General features: G+C 51.2%; 1 protein-coding gene across 2 annotated transcripts; it reads left to right on the top strand.

The window, feature by feature from the left end:
* Nucleotides 1–5,916: 5,916 nt before the first annotated feature.
* MCAT (malonyl-CoA-acyl carrier protein transacylase) lies at nucleotides 5,917–14,747 on the top strand. Of its 2 annotated transcripts, XM_067698319.1 has the most exons (4): nucleotides 5,917–6,378; nucleotides 7,566–7,653; nucleotides 10,219–10,436; nucleotides 13,432–14,747. In XM_067698319.1, exons 1-4 carry the CDS (start codon nucleotides 5,959–5,961, stop codon nucleotides 13,849–13,851), a joined length of 1,146 nt encoding a protein of 381 aa, XP_067554420.1. In that variant the 5' UTR covers nucleotides 5,917–5,958; the 3' UTR covers nucleotides 13,852–14,747. The 2 variants fall into 2 exon arrangements, with proteins under 2 accessions (XP_067554420.1, XP_067554421.1); XM_067698320.1 differs by lacking the exon at nucleotides 10,219–10,436 and having other exon boundaries at nucleotides 13,432–13,633.
* Nucleotides 14,748–17,393: the final 2,646 nt, after the last annotated feature.

Genomic DNA, 17,393 nt, shown 5'->3' with positions numbered 1-17,393 from the left:
CTGCAGTTCAGAGGGCCAGTGGCTGCCATAGGGATTAACACTGCAGGTCTAGATGAGATGTGGATGCCCCTCCTGGGGTGCTGGGAAGCCTCCCGTTACTTGTGCCCCCCTCTGCCCAACCCCACACACCCCACCTAAGCCTGGGGCAGCGGCCATCATCCTCCCTAGCTGGCCCCCAGGGAGCCCCTTCCATGCCCCTCCTCTGCTCGGGACCCTCTGTGGCTCTCTTAGGATACAGTCCAAGCCTTTTACCCGGCACTCAAGGCCCTGACTGCCTGACCCTATCCCACCTCCGTGCCTTTGCATGCACTGTTCCCCCTGCACAGAGGATCCTTCACTCCCACCCTGGGCCACTCCATGTGTCCAAGTCTGACTGCTCCCCAGTGTCACCCCAGGAAGCTCTTCCAGAACCCTGACTCTGTACCACCCCCACTCTAATCGGGCAGTGACCTCTGAACTTCACAGCACTGAGCATAGGAGCCTCTCCTGGGCATTTGGCACGTGCCAAGCTCAAGGGATGTATATATTGAGCACCACAGGTTGCCCAGCTCTGGACTCAACCCTGGAGGGTACAACACAAGCAAACCCAGCCCCCGGCCTCAGTCGATCGAGGAAGGAGACATGGAAAACACCCTCCCAATCCCCAGAGAATACTCAGAGAGGTGACAAGGTCACACAGCTTGTCAGTGATGCAGTCAGGATTTATACCCCTGCAGTCCAGGGCCTGAGCTCTTAACTATTGTGTCATTCATTAGGCTTCTCAATTCTAAGTGTGATTTGAGTACAGTATTTTCTTATATTTTGTGTGTTTACTTTCTTACATGAATAATTCATATTTATTGTAAGGAAATTGGAAAATACAGGCAAAAAGAAAAAAGTCACCCTCTCTCCCATTACCCAAGCACAGTCAACACTGAGTTTTTCTATGCCTTTTTCTAAGCATGTGCACATGTTTCTTTACAAGAATGCCTTCATGAAATAATTGGTTTTGTAATTTGTTTTCTTCCCCTTACAATAAATCAGAAACCTCTTTCTACATTATCAAAAATTTGTCTACATTTAACACATGTGCGCTTTAGAATAATAACAAGATGCCGTCTGTCCACCCCCAGGTTAATAAGAAGAAGATTCCTAGTGCCCTAGGAACCTCCTGGCGCTCTCTCTGGGGATTGCTTCTGCCACTCCAGAGGTCACCTCTGTCTTGACTTTTGGGTTAAACACGCCCTTACTTTCCTTTAGAGTTTTATTAAGACCCTTAGGTATGTCTCCCTGAGCCCTATATTGATTCGCTTCAAACAGCTGAGGGGCAGCATGCAGCTGGCTGGAGAGAGTGGACACGATGGCCGGGGCAGAGGAAGACCCCTACGAAGGTGAAACTGAACTGAACCGCTGGGGCACAGACTGGCCTCAGCCTCCCTGAGCATTGACAGGAGTCCCTCTGGGGCAGCTGGTGGGTAAGGCTGGGTGTGCAGCTCCCCTGTCGGCCCATCCCGCCAGGCTGTGGTGTGGACATTCAATATGAAATAGAGGCATGGGCTGTGTGTCTTCTTGCTTCTGAGCTCACTGCACCTGTGTCCAGACCTCAGGAGCGGGGGTGGACACTTCCGTGAGACGGAACAGTGTCCTTCACTGAGCCAGGCAGCAGAACGTGGAAGGGAGAACAGGGTCTCATCAGCCTGTGATCAAGACAGCCAAGTGTGGACGGGAATCTAGGCCAGGCTCACCAGACATTTCAGTTCCTAAACAGGCAGGACAGTGACAGGTGGCAACTTGGTGATGACAGCCCTCTGTGCATCTCTGATGTACCGGCTGCTCGAAGGCCTGGTGCACAGGTCATCCTGGGATCTCTCTTCACCACCAGCCTGGGGGTGGCCTTGACCCCTCTGTGGTAGCTGGCTTCTCATTTCCTGGACAGCACATCTCGCCCTTCCTGGTCCCCCTGTGTTGGCGATGAGCCCATCCTCCAAGAATGCAGTCTTTTTTTTTTTTTTTAATGTATTTTTTTTGACTGCGTTGGGTCTTCGTTGCTGCGCGTGAGCTTTCTCTAGTTGCGGTGAGCGGGGTCTACTTTTCATTGCAGTGCAGGCTTCTCTTGCTGCGCAGCACGGGCTCGAGGCGCGTGGACTTCAGTAGTTGTGACGTGTGGGCTTAGTTGCTCCGCAGCATGTGGGATCTTCCCGGACCAGGGCTTGAACCCATGTCCCCTGCACTGGCAGGCGGATTCCTAACCACTGCGCCACCAGGGAAGTCCCCAAGGATGCAGTCTTAAGAAAGGCTACGTAGGAGGTATCTTTTTTGAGATCTTGCACTCTGTCCTGTGGTTGACTGATGTTTGACTGAGTAAAAATTCAAAGTCGGAAATCATTGTCCTTCAGCATCGTGGAGACACGCCGTTTTCCAGCTGCCATGGTGCGATGAGCAGACTGAAGCCATTCTGTGTTCTGAGCCTTTGTGTGCAACCCCCTTTGTTCTTCCTGGAAGATTTTAAGCTTTTCGTCCCCAGAGTCCTGGAATTCCATGCTGATATTCCTCGATGTGGGTCTAATTTCATCCAATGTTCCAGCTCTCAGGAAACTCATATCTTGTATTTTTCAGAAACTGGATTTTTAGAGGGGATGATTTCCTTCCCTCCATGTTCTCGCTTCTCTTTCTGGAATCCCTATTACTCAGAACCCTGGACTTCCTGGACTTGTCTTCTAACTTCCCTTCCTCTCCTGCTTCTCATGGTTTGCTTTCTTCTTTTTCTGTAAACTTCTGTGATGTTTCCTCAACTTTCTCTTCTTGGCCCTCTATTGATTTTTTAAAATTCAGCTATCTTATTTTTTTATTTCCAAGGGATTTTTGTTGTTGTTGTTTTCTCAAGGTTCTTTTTTTTAAAAAAAATAACTTCCTGGACTTCCCTGGTGGTCCAGTGGTTAAGACTCCACGCTCCCACTGCAGGGGACACAGGTTCAGTCCCTGGTTGGGGAAGATCTGGAATGCTGCACAGCGTGGCCAAAAAAAACTATAAAAAAAAATTAAAACTTCCTGTACATTTTTCACTGATGCAATGTCTTCTCTTACCTCTCAACTCTCAAGGATAATTTTCTTAAAACAATTATTTTCTTCTCTCATCATAGTCTCTGATTCCTATGCATTGTAGTTATTTTATTTTATTTTTTTCTGTATGTAAGAGGCTTTCCTCAGATGCTTGGGCATCCTTGCCTGGCTGCTCATGATAAGAAGAAAAAAGGAAAATAAGTCTTTGGATGGTATTTGTTGAATTAGCTTCACTGTAAGTTGAACTTGTTGGTCATTTGGTAACTTCCTGGACTGTCAATATCTTCAGCATTTTCCTCTTGTACTGGTCAGATTCCCCAAGGCCCTCCAGTTCTTGCCTGGAGGGTAGGGGTCTGGTGGCACATTTCTGGGAGCATGGGAGGAGATCTCTGCATTCAGCAGTCAGTATCCACCTGTTTCAGCAGAGAACCCCCATTCACCATGATCCTTGGCCTGCCCAGCCCTTTCCAGAGCTAAGCATTTGCCAGAATGAGGGAGGGGTATCACCCAGGGGCTAAAGAGAAGGAAGACATCTAAAGAGCTAACTGTTCTTCAAAGACACCTTCAAATAGTTCTCTTAATTTCAGCCTTTTTTTTTTTTTTTTTTTTTTTTTTGCGGTACGCACGCCTCTCACTGTTGTGGCCTCTCCCGTTGCGGAGCACAGGCTCCGGATGCGCAGGCTCAGCGGCCATGGCTCACGGGCCCAGCCGCTCCACGGCATGTGGGATCTTCCCGCACCGGGGCACGAACCCGTTTCCCATGCATCTGGCAGGCGGACTCTCAACCACTGCGCCACCAGGGAAGCCCAGTTTCAGCCTTTTTTAAGGCCCTTAGATCTAGAAGTGCCTAGGGCTACCAGTTCCTAAGCATTTAAGGATTCTGTTGTATGAATAAGGGTTGGTTCTCAGCTTCGGCCTGGAGTCTGCTGAATCAGATAATACTGTTCATCCTGGTTTCCAGCTTGAAGAGATTCTGTTTCTGTTCCTGTTCTCCCTGTCCTTGTGTTTTATGTCTTTAAAAGATTCCTTTCCTCTGGGTTTATGTGCTTCTGGAGGCAGCGTGTGCTCTGTTCATGTCTTAACCTGAAAACCTCCTCCATATCTTTTATCACCACAGCATTGTATAGATTTGCCATCATTTATTTAACTAATCTCCTCTTGCTGGATATGCACCTCACTTCCTCCTTTTCCGTGTCAAAAGCAAGGCTGCTGCGGATGACCTGAGAGCTCATCTGATTCTTTTCTCAGGACAAGCTCACTGTAGTAGACTTGATGATGTAAGTCTGATCTCAGAGAGACAGCAGTGAGCAGTTCTGAAGAGACTGTAGTTCCCTGCCCAGGAGTCGAACCTGGATAGCCTAGATGAAAACCAGGAATCGTAGCTGCTAGACCACGAGGGGCTAGAGACTAGAAGCAAAGGGGCCCTAGCTCTTTCCCCCATTTTAAAGCAAGAGTGTTTCAAGGAGGCAAAAACTGTAAAATCAGGTACAAAGTTTATTATTAGAGACACAGCATAACATGTGGGAGAGCACACAGACAAACAGTTTGTTTAAGACAGAAGCAGGGCAGAAATACACACCTGGAGGGAAAGGCTACCAGCCTCCTCTCTAATGAGGGGGGCCAGTAAGTCAGAAGCTAGCCAGAAATATACCCACAGAGAGGAGTGTGGGAGTCCTGAATGAGGAGCTCAGTAAAGAGGTGATTTAAATCACGTATATAGGACAGTTCTTCGGGTCTTGGTTTACATTTGGCCAATTATCTCGTTTCTTTTTTCACAGCTGATGGGTCCCAGGACCCTCCCCAACATGCATGTGCAACATTTTGCTAAGATGGATCCCACTGCAGAGGCCTTCTAGCTGGGTGTATGTCCACACATACTGTGGGGTGGCGGCTGCTCCCTTTCTGACCCCCAAGGAGCCTTCCTGCGCATGTGCAGACAGGGAAGTTTTTATTGACCTCAGGAGTGGGCGCCTTATCTCTTTACCTTAGCAGAGTTCAGCTTCTGCCACTAGCTTTGTCCTTGGAGTGCCTGGGTGAGAACAAAGCTTCAATTTTACTCCACTTGACAAACCCCAGTTGTGCAGCCCAGCGGCCCATCTATCTCCTACCTCAGGTCTACCTAGATCTTCCTCATTCTGAGGTGTGGAGTGAGGTTGTGTGTGTGTGTGTGTGTGTGTGTGTGTGTGTGTGTGTGTGTGTGTGTGTGTGTGTCCTGCGCTCCTTAGAAGAGGCTGGCAGGGAATGAAAGAGGAGCAGGGGGCGTAAAGGGATGTAGTTAGAGATGAGGTCAGAATTAGACTCTCTCTGACCCAGCCTTGCACCCCCAATTTCCAGTCCTCCTTTTGTCACTAACCACCTGTCTTTGAGCCCTTGTCTACTCATGTGTAAACTAAGGATAATAATAGCACCTATTCGTCACAGCGTTGCTGTGAGGAATTAAACAGACTAATGTCTGAAAAATATCCAGGGCTTTGTTCAACGGGACAAGTATTAATTGGACGATTATTTTGTGCCTGGCACCGTGTCTGGTTTGTAGGAAACATCAAAGAGGACAGTGCTGGGAAAATCAGATGCAAGAAAGAATGTGGAAGCGTTTCAAGTACTTTTCCCATGCTAGGTTGAATATAACATTGCATTGAGTTGTTTACTTAATAAATATGTTTGAGGGCTCATTGTGGTGCGGTGTCGTGTTTTATTTTTTCCTGCAGAGGTTTAGGTAAGCGTGTGGTCACCCGACGCACAGCCGACAGTTTCAGAGCAGGGACGGAAGCGGTAACAGCGGAACCTTTCTTCCCGCCCAGCGGTGCCTCTGCCCGCCGGCAGGAAATGCGTCAAGGACCGCGCCGCGCTGCGCTGCGCCGCGCCGCCGCAGTCGGGCCTCGGTCGCCCTGGTAACGCGCGTGGGGCCGGTTCCTCAGCATGAACGTACGGGTCGCGCGGGCTGCGTGGGCCTGGGGCCGGGGCGTGCGCTGCCGCCGCGGCGCCTCGAGCTTCCTGCTGCCTCCCCCGGGCGCGGTGGACGTGGAGGAGCTGCTGCGAGATGCGACAGCGGCGGTGGAAGGGCCCCGGGAGGCCTCGGTGCGGCGGTTGCCGGGCCAGTACTCGGTGCTGCTCTTCCCCGGCCAGGGCAGCCAGGTGGTGGGCATGGGCCGCGGTCTGCTCCGCTACCCGCGCGTCCGCGAGCTCTACGCCGCCGCCCACCGCGTGCTGGGCTACGACTTGCTGGAGCTGAGCCTGCATGGGCCGCAGGAGGCCCTGGACCGCACCGTGCACTGCCAGCCCGCCGTTTTCGTGGCTTCGCTGGCCGCCGTCGAGAAACTGCATCACCTGCAGCCCGCGGTGAGGCCCGAGGCCCGGTGGCAGGCCGGGGAGAATGGGCTCTGCCTGAGCTCTCACAGCTAGGTCGCGGTCCAGCCGAGGCTCCAGCCTGCCAGGCCGGCGTGCTCCAACGTCTGATCTGTTCGGCAGATCCTTACTGAGTTCCCACCGTGCCGGGCACTGTTGTAGGCCCAGGGGATACAGCCTACAACAAACAAAACAAGGATCCCTGCGCCTGGGGCGCTTGCATGTTAGGGCAAGGAGATAGATAATAGAGAATAAATATGCTATGTAAATTACGTAGTGTGTTAAAGGTAAGTGTTTCAGAAAGAAGAATAGAGCAGGGAAAGGGGCCAGGGAGTGGAGGGCCGGGTTGCGATTTTAAATGATCCTTAATCATTTAATTAATTACTAAATGATTTTAGAAGGATTAAGCTTCACCCTTACAGGAAGGGTCATTGAGAAGGTGATACCTGAAAGTATCAGTTCACTTGAAGTTGTGAAATGATTGCTATTAATATTTATTATCACAACAGTAAATGTTAAGCTCGTACTTTACCCCCATTTCATCCTCACAACAGCCTTGTGAGGTAAGTACTGTTACTTTGTGGGTAAGGAAAGAAGACTCAGAGATATTAAAGGAATTAGTTTAAGTGGTCATGTCGAGTCATGATAATAACATTCATCCAGTGCCTGTCCTGGGCCAGGTCTGTGCTGAGCGATTTAGGGGTGTTATCTCCATGTAATTCTCTCAGCAGCCCTGTGAGGTCGGTCCTGCTGCTCTCCCCATTTCACAGATGAGATAACTGAGGCGCAGACGTTAGGGAACTCTCCCAGGCTAAAAATCAAATCCAGAGGTGACTCTGAAGGTCATGCTCTTAACTTCTGTACTTAGCGTCCTCTGTCTCCATCTGCCTGAGGGGCAGCACCAGGGCAGAAGCAAGAGAATCCAGAGCCCTGGGTTGGCATCACAGCTCAACCAAGGAGTCCGCGAGTAGGCTTTAACTTGCCTTGCCAGTTAAAGTTCCTCATCAGTAAAGGGCTGGATCAGTGATAGTCAAGGCCACTTCTGTGTGTTGTCTTCTAGCTGGAGCCAGCAGAACCTGGCTCACTGAACTGCTGAACCCCTGTCAGCTTGAAAGTGCAGAGCCCCGGACTGAACTCGCCTGAGAACTTGGCCTCATGTTCTTCTGCATGTGTCACTGCAGGTTATTGAGAACTGTGTTGCTGCTGCTGGATTCAGTGTGGGAGAATTTGCAGCCCTAGTGTTTGCTGGAGCCATGGAATTTTGTGAAGGTACATAGGAAGAGGTTTGGTTTTTTTTTTTTTTTAATATTTATTTATTTGGCTACATCGAGTCTTAGTTGTGGCATGGGGGATCTTTTGTTGCGGAGCGTGGGCTCCAGAGTGCATGGGCTTAGTTGCCCTGTGGCATGTGGGATCTTAGTTCTGTGACCAGGGATCGAACGCACATCCCTGCATTGGAAGGCGGATTCTTAACCATTAGAATACCAGGGAAGTCCCAAGGTTCGGTTTTATGCATGGGGTATTGTCTTGCTGGGCTTACTGAGGACAAGGGGCACTACCAAAAATAATTCTGGACCTACCCAGGGGTAATAGAGAAGGGAGCCATGGGTGGGGGTGACAATGGGACCTGAGGACCAGACTTCACCTTGATTCCCTTTTAAGCTTGGAGGGTTCATCAGGGAACTTCTTTCTTCTTGTAGTCTTGTGAAATCTTCTTGCTTTAGTGTCTCCCACTACTTATGTGCATTCTTAGTCCACTCGTGTACCTCCAGTGCCTGTTGTGTGGTAGATCATCAATAGATTCTCATTAAGTGAAAAAAGAATAAATCAGTGTTTGATCTTGAGCCATATCAGTTCCACTTCTTAAGATTTTTGTGTATAAACATGTAAACATTTTTGCTTATAGCTAAATACAAAGGACTTGAATAGACATTTCTCCAAAGAAGATATACGAAGGACCAATAAGCACATGAAAAGATGTGCAACATCACCAATCATTAGGGAAATGCAAATCAAAACCGCAGTGGGGTACCACTTCATACCCACTGGGGTGGCTTTAATTTAAAAACCAAAAGAGGAAAATAGTAAGTGTTGACAAGGATGTAGGAACCTCACACATTGTTGGTGAAATGTAAAGTGGTGCAGCCATTGTGGAAAACAAGTTAAGCATAGAATTACCATGTGACCCAGTAGTTCTACTCACAGGTCTATACCTAAGAAATGAAAACATATGTCCACACAGAAAAACTTGTACACAGATGTTTATAACAGCATTAGTCATAATAGCCAAAAGGTGGGAATGATCCAAATGTCCATAACCAGATGAATGGATAAACAAATTGTAGTCGATCCATCCAGTGGAATATTATTCAGCCATAAAAAGAAATGAAATACTGATGTTACAGTGTGGATGAACATCAAAAACATGCTACGTGAAAGGAGCCAGACACAAAAATCACATATTTTTATATGAAATGTCCAGAATACATAAATCCAGAGAGACAACAGATTAGAGGTTACCGGGGATGGAGGGAAGGAGAAATGAGGTGTTTTATGGGCTGATGGAAAGTTTTGAAACTAGAGCTGGTGGTTGTACAACATGAACAAAACAAATACCACTGAATTATACACTTGAAACTGGTTATATTTTATGTGAAATTCACCTCATTGTTTTTTAAAAAAGCATTATAGGAAGGAAGCATTATCAAGGAAGTGGAAAAAAATTTTCATATTTCCACATCCTAATAAAACTGTTTTATACAAATGCAGTTTTATGTGTATGTAATTTGCAGGATTATTGACATTCTGTGTTTTTTCACTTGACAATTTGCATAGTTATTTAATGCCTGCCTGGGAGGGTTTCCACGTTCCTGTGGGTTCTCTCCTGCCTGTTAACACAGGCTTTTAATGTATTTGCTCTACAGTTCTGCTTGTGTAAGGGCTAAAAGTCCAGTACAGACATAATACGGTGCCGGGTGAACGAAGGTGTGTTAGAGAGAAAGGGTGCAGGGTTTGTTCTTCAGACTTCGTTGTCCCATCAAACCCTGGATTGGTCCCTTAACCGCTCCTTGGTCTGGCCCAGGACCAGGATGATAGCTGTCCAGTAATTGCAGTCCATTCTTTTTTGTTTTGTTTTTAAATTTTATTGAAGTATAGTTGATTTACAATGTTGTGCTAATTTCTGCTGTACAGAAAAGTGATTCAGTTATACATATATGCTTTTTCATATTCTTTTCCATTATGGTTTATCACAGGATATTGGATGTATATCCCTGTGCTCTACAGTAGGACCTTGTTGTTTATCCTGTATATAATAGTTTGCATGTGCTAATCCCCAACTCCCAATCCTTCCCCCCCCCACGTTCCCTCCCCCTTGGCAGCCACGAGTCTGTTCTCTATATCTCAGTCTGTTTCTGTTTCGTAGATATGTTCGTTTGTGTCGTATTTTATTTTCCACATATAAGTGATACATGGTGTTTGTCTCTCTAACTTCACTTAGTATGATAATCTCTAGGTCCAGCCATGTTGCTGCAAGTGGCATTATTCCATTCTTTTTTAGACTAATATTCCATCATATATATGTACCACGTCTTCTTTATCCATCTGTCAGTGGACACTGAGGTTGTGCCAGGGACAGCACCCTGCCTTTTGATGATGGTGGTACCATATATGTATGGTTTCAGATACGTAGAACTGCGGCTTGTAGACTGGTGATGGATACCAATATCAGGGTCTCCAGCACACAGTGTGGAATTTGTGCTTTGCTTTTTGGGTCTGGGCTTCTCTTCTCCATTACGTGCCTTGATTTTTCCAAATGCACTTCTCTCTGGGTAGGTTTGTATGCAGTGAAAATCCGAGCTGAGGCCATGCAGGAAGCCTCGGAAGCTGTCCCCAGTGGGATGTTGTCTGTCGTCGGCCAGCCTCAGTCCAAGTTCACCTTTGCCTGTCTGGAGGCCCAGGAGCACTGCAGGACTTTGGGCATAGAGAACCCCGTGTGCGAGGTGTCCAGCTACCTCTTTCCCGACTGCAGGGTGATCTCAGGACACCTGGAGGTGGGTGTTCACGGGAGCAACCTTCCTAGACCCCCGTCCAGTCCAGAAGGTTGGAATTATTCCACACCTGGGAGCGCACAGAGCGTAACAGGTGCTCTGCCCAGCCCTGGTCCTTGGGAGGCATCTGGGGGCCAGGGGGGTGTGTGGTGGAGCGAGCACTGCAGGGAGAGGCAGGAGGCTGGGGTACTGTCTCCGCTCCACCACGTACAGACCTTGGGCAAATTTCCAGCCCACGTGGAAAGTAAAGGGGCTGGGCCAGATGATCTCCAGGGCCTTCCTGTGATACGTTCTGGGCTTCTCACAGCCTATGATCCAGTTGCTTCTTTGGAGAGAGAAGCTGTTTCCTGCTGGGTTACTCTGCCCTGCTCTACTTTTTCTTAGGTGTCTGTTTTTGCAGCCTTTCCTTCTGTCCATCCTTCCACTCACTGCTGCCCCAGACATCCTTTCTCGGGCAGCTCCTGTGTGGCAAGCACTGAGGACACACGGACGGATCAGCCGGGGTTCCTGCTGTCAAAGGAAGGCTGGCTGTGAATGGATGACTCCAGGTTTCAGGGCACAGTAAGGGTCAGGCTGACTACCAGGGTGCCAGGAGGCGGTGCCTGGAGGATGAGGTTGCCAAGAGCAGGGGCATCCCAGGCAGACAGGAGCGCCTGACGGAAGGGGCAGTTCTGTACCGTGTGCCTGGCTGGGGAGTGTTGAGTGCAGACCGGATGGGTGCTTCCCCATCTTGTCTCCTCCGGTCCTCCGTCTGGTCCTGTGCTCTGTGGACGGGAGCTCTACACCGGGAAGGTGAGGCAGAGGGCCAAGGGCTTAGTGGTGGTGGAGGCAGGGTGAGAGCTCCCGTCCACGTCCATCTGAAGTCCAAGTTTCCTCCACTTGACCATGCTGGTTCATCTCCCTGTTAAGGCCTTGCCAGTACGCCGGTGTCCTTACGTATCTCCTCTGAATCAGTGAGAGCCTCTGGGGCAGTTCTGAGATGACGGGAAGACCAGCTACGGTGGCCCCAAGCGAATCACGGAGCTGGTTGCTTATTCCCGTTAATAGCCTTGGAAGGAAGCCCATAAGTGGGCCAGGAGGGGCCCCCCAGTCAAGGCAGGAGTCTCCCAGGCTCCCAGACAGATGGGCATCCAGTGCAGGTGGCGATTCCTGGGATTCCCAGGTTTGGCTTTTGGTGCTGTTGGAAGTGCTACAGCAAAGAGCTTAGGTGCGGGCAGAGTCCCCTGAGCAGGTGAGTCCCTTTCCCAACAGTGGATGTGAAAAAACTCCTTGCCCTTTGCTAGACCCATGCCTGGCCTGAGAGCCAGCCACAGGAGCCTCTGGACCCCGAGGCTGTGTCCTTGACTCCTGTGGCCCTGACCTGGGACTTGAGTTGGATGAATCCAGAGGCTTCCCATGGAAAGCACTTAGAGACCGTGGCGGTGGTGCAGAAGTGCCCCCGAGCAGCTGTCTCCGTAGACGGTGATCAGAAGTGTCCAGGCTTGGTGGGAAAGGCTTGGGCTGTGAAGCCCAAGAGTCTCCTGTTCAGAGGGGCTCTGGGGGCGCATCCCTCAGTGAGGTGGGGATGGATGGAGCGTGGAATTGGATGTGAAGCACCAGGTCAGTCAGGTCAGGCTAGACTCTGCTGCAGTGACAGCCCAGACCCCTCCGTGCTTCCCAGACGCATGGTTCACACTCCATGACAGTTCGCTGTGCTGGGCTCTGCTCCACTTGGATTTCGCCCCAAGGCTCAGGCGGCTGAGCAGCCTCGGGGTGGAACAGATGGACTCACTCACGGCAGAGGGAAGTGACACGTGATGAGCCTCGGGCTGAACTGGCCCTGCCTGGGCAGCAGGCTAAGCTCCTGCAGGGCGGGGCCCACAGAGAGGGACGAAGGAGCACCATCCAACCAGAGATATTCATCCCTCCCCTTTCGGGGCACAAATAGCTTCCCCGCTGTATTTTTTTTTTTTTTTTTTTTTTTTTTGGCCGTGCCGCACAGCTTGCAGGATCTCAGTTCCTCAATCAGGGATTGAACCTGGGCCACAGTAGTGAAAGCCTGGAATCCTAACCACTAGGCCACCAGGGAACTCCAGACCCTGCTGTATTTTTTCCGGTGGACATGGATGGGCTTGGTAACAAGTTAATAATCACCGCCCCTCTATAGGGTTTGTATACTGAGCATAGTTCTTCATAGCCCTGTGACGTAACTGTTGTTATCGCCATTTTACAGGTGAGGAAACTAAGGCACTGACAGGTAAAGTGCCCAAGGTCACGCAGCTGCCACGACTTACCTTGAGTCGTCAGGAGCAGCTGGCCCAGCTTCTGAGCAGGCCGTGGATGGTGTCAGGTTGGAGGGACGTGGCAGATGGTTTAGTGCATGGGAAGGCCTTTGGTGGATCCCAGTGAAGGGCTGTCAGGGTGGTAGGCCTTGGGCTGTGTCCCGAGGGCACAGGGTCTCTATATACTGTTCTAAAGATGTTTGCAAGTGGTTCTAAGTTGGGGCCTGTTAGTCCCAGAGGCCCCTTTTAATCAAGCTCTTGTCTTCTCTAGAGGAGCCCAGATGAGGGGTTTCAGACCTTAGATTGTGAAGTGAGGCTGGAATCTTGTGAATTTTCATCTTGAAGGTTATGGAGTAACAAGAAAACAGGCTTAAAAAAATTATGAAGAGTAGCAGAATTCTAATTGAAAACTGACACTTACTAGATACTGCTTTTTCATTCATCAGATACCTCCTATTTGATCACTTCCCAGCAATCTTATGAAGTAGGTGAAATTGTGCTCATTTTATGGATGGATTAAAAGAAGTTCAAAGAGGCTGCCTGGGGCCACTGGGCTGGTGAGGGCTTCTGGGACACTGACTTGGCAGCCGTGCAGGATGGAATAACCGGTGCTGGTGTGTAGAGATAAGCAGATCCTATACGTAGGACTGTGACATCAGCCAGTGGTGACTGCCTCTCTGTTTCTTCCCCTAAGATTTGCTTGGCTTAAACGTCAACGTCCCTTCTTTTGCTTCCAGGCTCTGCAGTTTCTCCAGAAGAATTCCTCCAGGTATCACTTCAGACGCACCAAGATGTTGCCGGTTAGCGGTGGCTTCCACACCAGCCTCATGGAGCCAGCTTTGGAGCCCCTGGCACAAGTTTTAAAGGCAATTGATGTCAGGAAGCCTCTGGTGTCCGTCCACTCAAACGTTAACGGCAGTAGATACACGCATCCAGAACACATCCGGAAACTGCTGGTCCGGCAGGTGGTCTCCCCGGTGAAGTGGGAGCAGACGATGCACGCCGTATATGAGAGGAAGAAAGGCACCGAGTTCCCCAAAACTTTTGAAGTAGGACCTGGGAAGCAGCTGGGAACCATCCTGAAGAGCTGTAACCTGCAGGCCTGGAGGTCCTACAGTCACGTGGAGGTGCAGGAGGCTGACGAGGACCTGCACTAGAACCTGTAGGGGCCTCCCGCGGACCTTGGCCTGGAGGGCGCGTGGCTGAGGAGGCCGAAGGGGCTCCAGTGGGCCGAGCCCAGCCAGGCCGCCGCCTGCACGTGATCGGGAGGGATTGTTTGCAGAGTGCTTTGAGCGCCACATAGAAAGCACTGAAAACGAGTATTTCTTTACATGACACCGTCCATTTCTCCCCCCTTGAAACACGTTCGAGTGCCGGGGAGAGATGCAGCCGTGACGGTTCTGTGAAGACTGGTGAGTTCCTGCCCTGCCTCTTGAGCAGGCTCCTCCGCCTCTCGGGGGCTCAGGGGCTCCTCTGGACAAGGGGCGGGAACGACCTGGCTGGCAGGTGTGTTCTGAGGACTGGGAAGGCCTGGCCTGCTGCCGTGTGGGTGCCGTGGGCAGGTGGCATGGCCACAAGGCTGACCAGTGGCAGACGGGCTCCTCTGCTGCCCCAGCATCCTCGGGCCACACACGGCCAAAGCCTTAGCTCCTTCGTCACTGAGGTTGAAGGGCTTTAGGACCCAGTGGGCTTTGGCAGCCATCTGTCCACCCCTTCACTCAACAGTTGGGAGACCCAGGGCCCCATCTGTTTACTTACCGCACAGAAAGTATTGAGTGCCTGCTGTATGCCAGGGAGTGAGTGGCCTCTGCCTTGGTAGGGAAGAGGGTCCTTTAGCAAGGCGGGACTGGTGCGGGGAGGGCAGCTGAGGGCCCTGTTTCCTCCCCCACCCCCAGTCATCCCTTTAGACTGCAGTCGTGGAGTGCCTGCTGTGTGCCCGGGGCCTGGTTCGGCTCAGGCCCACCCGCAGAGCTTGTCCTCAGCTGCTCCACACCAGGAGCAGGGCGCAGACTCTCTGCTCCTAATATCAATATTAAATACGAGTCATTCTAAACTTCTTGGGGGATTTTTTTCATTATTCAGCAATAGTAGGAAAACCATATTGGGAATGAAACCCCTGAGCTTGTTTTTTAATTTATTTTTTATTTTTGGCTGCATTGGGTCTTCGTTGCCGCACGTGGGCTTTCTCTAGTTGCGGCGAGCAGGGGCTACTCTTCATTGCGGTGCGCGGGCTTCTCTCGTGGAATGCGGGCTCTAGGCATGCGGGCTTCAGTAGTTGCAGCTCACGGGCTCAGTAGTTGTGGCTTGTGGGCTCTAGAGCGCAGGCTCAGTAGCTGTGGCACACGGGCTTCGTTGCTCTGCGGCATGTGGGATCTTCCCGGACCAGCGCTTGAACCCATGTCCCCTGCATTGGCAGGCAGACTCTTAACCACTGCGCCTCCAGGGAAGCCCTTTTTTATGTTTTTTTGATGTGGACCATTTTTAAAGTCTTTATTGCTTCTGTTTTGCTTTGGTTTTTTGGCCTCGAGGCACGTGGGATCTTAGCTCCCGGACCAGGGATTGAACCTGCACCCCGTGCATTGGAAGGGGAACTCTTAACCACTGGACCACCAGGGAAGTCCCCTGAGCTTGTCTTTAAATGTTGCTGTTGTGTAGGCACATGTCAAACCCTGGGTAGGGTTTCTCTTTTTTAATTGCAGTCTAGTTGATTTACAGTGTTGTGTCAGTTTCTGGTGTACAGCAAAGTGATTCAAACTCAAACCCCAAACTCCTAAGGCTTTCTCATTTTTAGTTCTGTGTTTCTCACCTGGGGCCCTGTTGGCCTTTGAGCAGAACTGGTCTTCATTGTATGGGACTGTCCCGCGCTTGTGGGCAGCTGTCCTGGCCCCTAGCCATTACATGCCAGTAGCATTTCCGGGCATTGTGACCCCAAACATGCCCACACGTTCCCACAGCCCTTCCACGCTGAGAACCACTGCATATATTGCCACAGAACCCAATTTTCAGCAGGGCCTGGGTTTGCGTGCTCTTTGGAGCACAATGAAGAAAGAACTATTATATTTCTTCAAACTTAGTTTTAGAAAATTTCAAACCTTCACAGAGAACTTTGTTATTGTTTTTGAACAATGCTGAGGCTGTTGGAATCCCCTTTGCTGAGAGCTCTGAGAAAGCAAGCTCCCTGCACGGCCCAGGCTGTGGGTGTCTGGCTCGTCTGCGGGCAGCTCTGGGTACAGCCCCACGCAAGGGAGCCGGAGGAGCGGTGGAGGGCCGGTCTGCAGGCCTTACTGCTCCTCTGGACATAGCTCTTTGCCTCAAGGGCTGCCCAGTAGGAGGGAACTCAGGGACGCAGGTGGGCAGGGCTGCATCTCTACTTCAGGAGCCCTGGAGGGTTGGGTGGGCAGGCCCTTGCCCTGCCCCTGCTGACCCTGAATCTGGACAAGTGACAGAGGCGGGGGATTGTGAAGGGAGCTTTGGGAGGAGTCCTAGGGTGAGGGCCTGGGGGCCATGGTGGACCCTACAGCCTGTTCCTTGGCAGGACCTTGGACAGTTCCTGTGCCCTTGGGGAAGACACCAGTGCTGTCCTCGGTCCGCAGGAGCTGGGACTCGCACCTGCCACCACATCTCTGGTTCCATGTCCGTGGAGAACCTTGGCCTGCTTCTTTCCAGCCACTTGACTCCCCAGGTCTACCTGGAACTGGGCACCGCTCCCCTCCCGTGGTCTGTGTGTCCACTGCGTGCGGCAGTGCCCCGGGGCCTGCCACAGAACTGCTGCAGGAGGTCGGGGGGCATTGTATGGAAATTCTCTAGGAATCATGAGGCCAGTGGGTGGCCCCTGCCCTCTGCCTGAGAGGGACAGGCCTCTGGCTCTTCCTTTTAGGGACTGGAGAGTGCTTTCTGGTACTGCTGTTGACTCAGACTGAAGCCACTCTCAGCTCCTAAGGGCTGAGCGTCTTTCCGCTACTGTGGAAACTGCCATGTGGAGCAGCCGGAGCGGGTTTGACTGGATCCCAATCTGATTGGGGTGGGAGGACCCTGGTGTGACGGAAGCCTGGGTCCCCTTGGTCAAGTCCCCTACCTCTGGGCCTCAGTTTGCCCCTAGTCGGGTGGGCTTGTCTGGAGCAGATGAGAGTGAAGTGCTGGCCCAAACGGCCAGAACCGCATCTGCTCAGGAGGTCGAGCACCGCGTGGGAGCTAAAGTTGTAGCAAGCTAGCAAGGCCCCAGGGTTGTGTGAACTGGGAGACACAGTGGGTCAGACGCTGCCCCGAGCTGGCCAGTCTGCCTCCATGCCCAGGCCTGTCTCCCAGCCCAGGGCCTTTGTACTGCAGTCCGGATCCCCCAGCCCCTCCTCAGAGAGGACTTTCTCACCCACCACAGGCCCCGTCATTTTCTCTGTCCTTTGGGGCCCTCAGAACACATCCGACAATACTCTTGGCTGATTTATGTGCATTTTTTCCTTCCCTAAAATGAGTGTGAGATCTGAGGCAGGCACCCATGCTGTCTTCACATCCCCAGAACCTGCCCCAGAGCTGATGTAGAACAGTGGGGGCTCCTGATACCCATGGGTGGGAAGAATGTTGCAAACCCCAGGACAGGATGACCCTGGGGAATGTATCCCCAGGCTCCTGCAGGGAGAGGCCACTGCCCAGCCAGCATCAGCTGCCACCTGGGGGCCCCATGTAGTGTTTCCAGTCTGTCTCT

This window comes from Pseudorca crassidens, chromosome 11 (assembly GCF_039906515.1).
Source record: "Pseudorca crassidens isolate mPseCra1 chromosome 11, mPseCra1.hap1, whole genome shotgun sequence".
Lineage (NCBI taxonomy): Eukaryota > Metazoa > Chordata > Mammalia > Artiodactyla > Delphinidae > Pseudorca > Pseudorca crassidens.
This window is presented reverse-complemented; position numbering and strand designations above follow the sequence as displayed.